At 53.5% G+C, this 8,189-nt stretch overlaps 2 protein-coding genes across 2 annotated transcripts in view; one reads left to right on the forward strand and one right to left on the reverse strand.

The window, feature by feature from the left end:
• Positions 1-6,133, forward strand: part of TBC1D10B (TBC1 domain family member 10B) — a gene marked incomplete at its 5' end in the record, with an annotated part of 12,694 nt that extends 6,561 nt beyond the window's left edge. Inside the window, 5 exons of the mRNA XM_006148168.1 lie at positions 3,325-3,439; positions 3,567-3,632; positions 3,837-4,026; positions 4,366-4,520; positions 4,609-6,133. Of these exons, the coding sequence (XP_006148230.3) occupies positions 3,325-3,439; positions 3,567-3,632; positions 3,837-4,026; positions 4,366-4,520; positions 4,609-5,253 (1,171 nt within the window). The remainder of the gene's footprint in view (positions 1-3,324; positions 3,440-3,566; positions 3,633-3,836; positions 4,027-4,365; positions 4,521-4,608) is intronic.
• An 81-nt stretch (positions 6,134-6,214) lies between these two features.
• On the reverse strand, positions 6,215-7,567 carry LOC102472663 (sesquipedalian-1). The gene is made up of 2 exons (XM_006148169.3): positions 7,144-7,567; positions 6,215-6,918 (listed from the first exon to the last, which is right to left on the reverse strand). The coding sequence occupies exon 2, from the start codon at positions 6,895-6,897 to the stop codon at positions 6,268-6,270; it is 630 nt and encodes a 209-aa protein (XP_006148231.1). The 5' UTR covers positions 6,898-6,918; positions 7,144-7,567; the 3' UTR covers positions 6,215-6,267.
• Positions 7,568-8,189: the final 622 nt, after the last annotated feature.

The following is an 8,189-nucleotide window of genomic DNA, read 5'->3' on the forward strand; positions in this document are numbered from 1 at the left end:
CTCTCTGTCTCTCTCTGTCTTTCTGGAGAGTGCATGTGCCCTATAGCAAAAACCTCTAAAAAAAAAAAAAAACAAAAAAAGAAAAAAAGAAAAGAAAATCACACTGGGCACTGGAGAGACCAGCAGGTGGTGTGGTGGTTAAGACAGTGGACTCCCACATGGCCGACCACAGTTCAAGTCCCAGACCTTGTGGCTTGCTTTCTCCCTTTCCCTTTCTCTCATTCTGTCTTTCTCTGGTCAAATTAAGAAATAATAATAACAAAGTTAAATAAATAAATAATTCTAAAAGAAATTGAAAAAGAAAAACACTGGGTGCATGAGCCTGTGTGCCCCCAATCCTGAGAGAAGGGAGGAAAAGGGATTGTGGTCTGGTCATCCCTCCTGGGAGGGAGTGATTTCTCACTTTCTGTCCCCGTCTCATTTTTAAAAGATTTATTTATTTAATTCCATTTGTTATTATTATTTTTTAATTTGACCAGATAGAGATAGAAAGGGAAAGCAAGAAAGTGAGCCATCAGGTCCGGGACACCAACCATGGTCGGCCATGTGGGAATCCAGTACCTTTAACCATCACATCTGCCAGCACCCCCGTTTCTGTCTCTTCCATTGAATCCATCCACCCCCTGGCAAAAAAAGGATGGTTTTTAAGACCCGAGAAGCCTGAAGAAGAGTTGCTACTTACTGATACGAAAACTGGGGGAAAGTTAGGTTTGGGGAGTCCATGAGTTTAGGAATGTTAAGTTTTAAAAGCTTACTGGAGGGAACCAGCAGTTAGCGTAATGGCTATGTCGCTGGACTCCCACGTAGTCGACCGCGGTTTGTGTCCCGGACCCGGTGGCTTAAAACTCATGCCGGGCGCGTGTGCGTGCGTGCCCAAGATCCCGAGAGGAGAATGGAGGAGAAGGGATTGCGGCGTGACCATCCCCCCTGGGGGGTGATTTCTCGCTTTCTGTCTCTATGTCTCTCTCTGTCTGTCTGGCGAGCGCACGCACCCTACAGTGAAAATCTCTCAAAAAAAAAAAAAAAAAGCTTACTGGACATACAGTTGGAGGTGTAAATAGGTCGGATGAACAATATATACAGGCCTGGATTTCAGGGGAGAAGTTCAAACTGGAGATACACTGGAAATTGAGAGTAGTCAACTGATAGAGGAACTAAATGTCCCCCATGAGGCAGGACAGGGTCTCCAAGGCAGCAAGTATAAATACATAAAGATTATGTCCGAGGATTGAGCCCTGCAACTCCCACGTTTTGAGAATGAGAAGATGAGAAAGAACCAGTAAAGGAGACTAGATGAGAAGCTGGAAAGGTTGGAGGAAAACTGGGAGAGCAGGGATCGATGTGCAAAAAGCTGCTGAAGGGTTGGAAACCAGCAGTTAGCGTAATGCCTATGTTGCTGGACTCCCACATAGTCGACCGTGGTTCATGTCCCAGACCCGGTGGCTTAAACTCACACTGGGCGCGTGAGCGTGCATGCCCAAGATCCCGAGAGGAGAATGGAGAAGGGATTGCGGCATGACCATCCCCCCGGAGGGTGATTTCTCGCTTTCTGTCTCTATGTCTCTCTCTGTCTGTCTGGCGAGCGCACGCGCCCTATAGCAAAAACCTCTCCAAAAAAAAAAAAAAAAGCTGCTGAAGGGCCGAGTAAAGTCAAGGTTGCAAACTCTCCTCTGAATTGAACACCGTAGAGGTCATTCGTGACCTTGATGAAAGCAGTTTTGTGTGGAATAGTAGGTAAAAACCTGATGGAGAGTGGGAGAAAGGAAATGGAAGACAGCAAGTTTATACTCTGGAGGAGTTTTGCTGAATAGGTAAGGAAAGAAGTAGCATGGTGGTATTTTTAGGGGAATGTGAGGTCAAGAGACTTTTTAAGTTAGAAGAAATAACAGCATGGCCCAGCCTGGTGGCACAAGCAGTAAAGTACTGAACTGCAGTGTTAGAGGCCATATGGCCGGCTGCAGGTTCAGAACCGAAGTTGACCTGAAAGCATGCTGGTTGCATACATGGTGTGACAAGACCCTGTTGAGGTTGGCACACCTCCACCCTGCCCTCGTGTGCATGTGCATACCCAGTATTCTCTCTTGAATCAAATAAATACACTTAAAAAAATAAATGACAGCATGTTGGTATGCCAATGGGAATGACCTAGTAGAGGGAGAAAGAGTGATGATGCAGGAGAAATGGGAGGGTTGCCAGAGTGAAGGTCTGTGTAGATGAGAGGGGCTGGAAGTGAAAGACTGTGCTTGGCCAGGATCATAGACAGTTCACCCATAGCAACAGAGAGAAGGCAGGGACACACAGAAGCAGGCAGGTGGGTGGATGTAGTGTGGGAGCTTGTGGAAGCCACATATTTATTTTAATATGTATTAGGTAAAATAACCAGCACATCAAACCTGTCATTTCATGGATGCTTTCATAAAGTGGAAAAAAATATACAAGCAAATACTGTTAGGGATGGTATGCAAGTAAAACAAAAATGAAGATCGCATCCAAATGACTGGATTTGGGGAGAAGTTATCTTAGGCTTGGACAGGAGTATGTGAGAGACTAGAGCAGGGAGAGGATCTGGGAAGTCCTTGTTTTCTGGGCAAGAAATGAAGGTCTGAGCTGTGAAGTAGGCGTGGAGGTGAAGAGAAGGAACAGAGTGAATGAATTCAGGAGGTAGCATCAGATTTGGTGCTTTGTCATGGGGGGTGAGGAAGGCTCTCTGTTCTGAGTTGGGGCTGAGTAGATAGAAGCCCCAGATACAGTGATGGGGCACCTTCTAGGAAGAGGAACAGGTCTAGGACAGAGATTTTATTCTTTTGGATGCAGAGACAAGAGAAGGGTCTGAGGCAGCGCTGGCTTGCAAGCCTTCACCATGAACTAGGACCGTTTGGACGTGCTGGAAGAACTGATGAAATCCAGTGAGACAGATAAGGCAGGCCCTGCCCTGGGAGAGCTCCTGCCTTGGGGTGATAAAAACATTCAGACAGTGCTAACAGAGGGCTGATGCTGTGGATGTTGAAAGATTCCCAGAGAAACATGACCTTGAAGGTTTATGGGATGGTGGCAGAAGGGAGAGAGCACAGCCTGTGCTGGGGATTGAGTAGGGAACATGGAGTGTGCAACCAAGCGTGGAAGCCTGGGACCTGGAGCGCTTTGATTATGTGTAACTTTGGGCTTACACTTGTAGGCAGGACTAGGAAGGTGGGGAAGAGTGTGGTGGTAAGACAGAGATTAGCCGGGAGCTGGATGTAAAAGGGGTCTGGGCCAGGATTGGTAGGGCCAGGTTTGGTTTGGCGCAGAGAGCCCAACCCTCATGGGCTTGCGTGTTCTCCACAGGCAGCAGGACCTGTACCGGATCCTGAAGGCCTACACCATCTACCGGCCTGATGAAGGCTACTGCCAGGCTCAGGCCCCAGTGGCTGCGGTGCTGCTCATGCACATGCCTGCTGAGGTCAGCACACCTGGTCCTGCTCAGAAGTGGGTGGGAGGATCACAGCCTGCTGTGGTGATGGGGAGCTCCCTGTTCCCTGCCCCTCAGGCCCCACCCACCTCGCCCTCCTTGTTCTTGCCCTTCTCAGCAAGCCTTTTGGTGCCTGGTGCAAATCTGCGACAAGTACCTCCCAGGTTACTACAGTGCCGGGCTGGTGAGTGTTTGGAGGCTGGGTACTTCTGGGGCTGTGACTTTTCCCCAAAGCTGCAGGGAGGTCCTCACCTTGCCCCACTCTGGTCCTTCTGCCCCTCTCCATTTTCCTTTCCCCACTGAGGTGAGGATCCCTGTATCAGGGCTGGTTCTACCCCTTGGGGGCCACAGCAGGCTGTGGCCTCTCTCATGGATCATTCCCCTCCAGGAAGCCATTCAGCTGGATGGAGAGATCTTCTTTGCACTCCTGCGCCGGGCCTCCCCACTGGCACATCGGCACCTGCGGCGGCAGCGCATCGACCCTGTGCTGTACATGACAGAGTGGTTCATGTGCATCTTTGCCCGCACCCTGCCCTGGGCTTCAGTGCTGCGTGTCTGGGACATGTTTTTCTGTGAAGGTATTTCTGTGACTCTTCAGGCCACAAGGGGACAGGGGTTTCCTTGGTGGCTGCCAGAGGGTCCTGTCATGTTTCTGGTGACCCATGGGCAATAGATATTTGCTAGGCTAAGACTCTACTGTAAGCAGTCTGGGGCCTGGAATAACTGAGGCTTGGTCTTGGTTCTGCCACCAACCAGAGCCTGCTTTCTCTGCCAGGAACGTAAAACCCACAACTCATTTCCCTCCCAGGGCCTCAGTTTCCTCATCTTGTAAGGTTGGCAGTAGATGGGGATGGGGCTAAATGGGACAGGCCGAAATCCCAAGCCTGATTCCCATGCTCTTCTCTTGGACCCTGTAGGTGTAAAGATCATTTTCCGGGTGGCCCTGGTGTTGCTGCGACACACGCTGGGCTCGGTGGAGAAGCTGCGCGCCTGCCAAGGCATGTATGAGACCATGGAGCAGCTGCGCAACCTGCCCCAACAGTGCATGCAGGAGGACTTCCTGGTGCATGAGGTAGGCCTTGGGCCTCAGCACACCCCCATCTGCTTCAGCCCATCCCCACACCCACCTTCATCCTGGTACCCATTTCCTTTATGTCCAGGTGACCAATCTCCCCGTGACAGAAGCACTGATTGAGCGGGAAAATGCAGCCCAGCTCAAGAAGTGGCGCGAAACCCGAGGGGAGCTACAATATCGACCCTCACGGAGACTGCATGGCTCCCGGGCCATCCATGAGGAGCGCCGACGGCAGCAGCCACCCCTGGGCCCCTCCTCCAGCCTCCTCAGCCTTCCTGGCCTCAAAAGCAGAGGCTCCCGGGCAGCTGGAGGGGCCCCATCCCCACCCCCTCCAGCCCGCAGGGCCAGTGCAGGGCCTATCCCAGGGCCTGTGGTCACTGCTGAGGGACTGCACCCATCCCTGCCCTCACCCACTGGCAATAGCACCCCCTTGGGAGCCAGCAAGGAGACCCGGAAGCAGGAGAAGGAGCGGCAGAAACAAGAAAAAGAACGGGAGAAGGAACGGCAGAAACAGGAGAAAGAGCGGGAGCGCCAGGAGAAGGAGCGGCAGAAGTGGGAAAAGGAGCAGGAGAAGGAGCGGCAGAAGCAGGAGAAGGAGCGGCAGAAGCAGGAGAAGAAGGCCCATGGCCGGAAGCTCTCAATACGTCAAAAGGCAGATGGGCCCCCAGCCCCCAATGATGGTGGTGACAAGTCCTCTGCAGCTGAGGCCCGGCAGGATGCTTACTTCTGACCTTTGCCCTTGGGCTAACCTGCGTGGTCCCTTCTTTATCCCTCAGCCAAGAGCAGGCCTGGCCAAGGGTGCTGCCCCCTGCCCCTCTGCAGACTGTCCCTCTTTCTGAGGAAAGTGGCCTGAGTCCCCATCTCCTTGCCAGCTGCTGATCCCCACACAGCCAGGACAGCCACAGTACATGGGACAGCTGCATTTCCCTGTGGCAGCCGGCAGCAAGCCTGGAGCCTCTCATCTTCAGTTGGGCCCACCTGGGGTCTCTGTCACACCTGCCTCAGTTTTCTCTGGGGTCCCCTCCCAGGTGCTGTCCTGACTGGCCTCTTGTCACAGGGGTGACTCTTGGTGATGGGGGTCAGCAGTTTGCAGATTCTTACGCTCCAGTGGCTCCCATTACCCATAAGGTGGAGCTGGTTCCTTTTTCCCTTCTTCAGCCCTGCCTGTCCCCCCTCCCCCAATTCCTGGCTGGGGGCCAAAGCTCATTCTACTCTGGACATCTGTTATAATGTACAGAGGACCCAGTCGGCATGGGGTGGGGGTGCTCATGCTGTCTTCTGTCCTTTGGTTCTATATGTCCACAATGCTCTTGTACTCTGGTTTATTTAAGGGGACATGCACTGGAATAGGAAATGTCCCCCATTTCCCCGCCCACTGCCCTTCTGCTTTCTCTCTTGCTCACCCACGTTGCTCTGTATTCTCAGGCATCCCCTGCTTTGTCTCACCAGGACCCTCATCTTGCCCCTTGTTTCCTTCCAGCCCCTTTCTGAGTAAGGGGTCTTCCATTGAGCTCCAGGGGGTGGAACCCAATGTTTACATTCTTTTCTGTCTCTGCCCCCACCCTGTGCGGCGCTTGAGGAACCGGAAAAGAACCTGCTGTTGTACCTGGGCCTGTCTCCTGTCTTATTATTTGATGAGGAAAGGGTTAGGGTAAGGATGGAAGGGATCCAGGATCTGGGTCTCTGCTGAAGCAGTCTGCTGCTCTTGGCAGGCAGGTATCTCCTGGCATGTGGCCAATCTCAGTCACTCATCAACAAACTGGTTGCGCTCCTGTTCCAGTTTTGCCTGGAATCTGCTGCCTCCATTGTCACTAGCCGTCTGGAGCCCTCTATGCTCCACCTGCAGCACCCGAATTTCCTTTCCAAAGCGCTCATGCAACTCCTGGAAGGTGGACGGTGTGCTGGGAGTAGCCAGATAGCCACAGCACTCTGGGGATGAGGTGGGCTCATGGCCAGCTGCCTGGCACAGCTCCAGGTACTGGGCCTCCAGTGCAGGGAGCAGCACCGCCAGCCGCCTGCAGCTCACCATACCTAGGGCCCTGAGCCAAGCGCCCAGTGCCTCCTGGTTTTCAGCAGCCAGCTTGTAGGCCCGCCCACTCCTGCCCTCTACCCCAGGGGTCAGGATGGTAAAGGCATAGGGTTCTGTGGCCTTAAGATGGGGCTCCACTTGGCAGTTTTCCAACAGGATGAGGCCCAGGGGTGTGTGGTCTCCCCGGTGTTTCAGGTAGAAAAGGAGATTTCCCCGGAGGACGAACCAGCGGCGCTGGTAGCTGGTGTTTCGGGCCCTCTTCTTTAGCAAAATGCCCTCTCGGTCTGGGGCCTGTGGTCTGCACCCATGGAAGAAACTGAGCACGGACTTCCGGTGCAGTTTCATTATCTGATATGAAAGGAAGCCCTGGGGAAGAGAGGAGAGTAGTCCATCTGCTCACCTGGGCATGTGCCCTCGGGCGCTGAAGGTATAGTCCCCACAGCACAGGGACCAACCCCTCCCATCTCTCCACCCCACTTCTGCTTGGGTCAGGTACCATCACCTGCGCAGGGGTCGCCAGGCCCTTTACTAGCGGGTATTATCCTGCAGCTCTGGTTCGAGAGAAGCACTGTTGCCCTTTTCCAGGCCTACCTGAGAGCAGGGCACCAGGGGCTTCCGGCCTGGGTAACTGGGTACAGGCGCCAATACCACCTCTCCTGTGACGGTTCTACGAAAACCAGGAACTCACCCAAGGGATGGGCGTGGGGCAAATTACTTCCCCTGGGTCCTAAAGAGAGCTCGGTTCTGAAAGTATTCCCCAGAGCCTTCCGTGGTTCTCTCTGGGGGGCCATCTGGACAGCGCGGGCTTCCCCTCTCCCAGACTAGTGTAGGACTCGTGATAGGGGTGAGGAGAGAAGATTTCTACTGGCACTGTAAAGGGCACGGAGCCCTTGGTCAGTCCTGGGAGAAGGGTGACTGAATCCTGGAAAGGGAAACGGGAGAGAACCCATTGGCCCTGCTCGGACCACTCTATCCTGACTGGATGCCCTTTTTTTTTTTTTTTTTTTTTTAGAGGTTTTTGCTATAGGGCGTTTGCGCTCACCAGAAAGACAGAAAGCGCAATCCCTTCTCCATTCTCTCTGGATCTTGGGCACGCACACGTGCCCGGCGTGAGTTTAAGCCACCGGGTCCAGGACTCAAACCGTGGTCGACTACGTGGAAGTCTAGCGACATAGCCATTACGCTAACTGCTGGTCCCCGCCCCCTACCTTTTTTATGATAGGTTTTTGCTACACATAGGGCATCTATGTTTGCCAGAAAGGCAGAGGCAGAGAAACAGAAAGCAACAAATTACCCCCTAAGGGGGATGGCCACGCCGCAATCCCTTCTCCTCCATTCTCCTCTTGGGATCTTGGGTACGCACGCACACGCGCCTGGCGTAAATTTGAGTAGCCCAGTCTGGGACTCAACCATTTCGGCCATCTGCTGGTCCCTGGACCCCTTTAAAGTAGAGCCTGCTCCACTCCCCCGCCCCAGCCCCTACTGCGGGATAAGAGCTGAAACCACGTCCGGGCATCGCTCAGGCCCGATCTCCGTCTAGGTGCTCCAACGTCTCCTCTTTCGCCATTGTCGCCGCTAGCGGCTCACCGTACTTCTAAAGGGCAGAATGTGGGCGGTGTCGGCGCTGGGCCGGACGC

Source organism: Tupaia chinensis, unplaced genomic scaffold (assembly GCF_000334495.1).
Source record: "Tupaia chinensis unplaced genomic scaffold, TupChi_1.0 Scaffold000231_1, whole genome shotgun sequence".
Lineage (NCBI taxonomy): Eukaryota > Metazoa > Chordata > Mammalia > Scandentia > Tupaiidae > Tupaia > Tupaia belangeri.

Coding starts and splice junctions, on each gene's coding strand:
- LOC102472663 (XM_006148169.3), bottom strand. CDS start 6,897: ATGAAACTGCACCGGAAGTCCGTGCTCAGTTTCTTCCATGGGTGCAGA.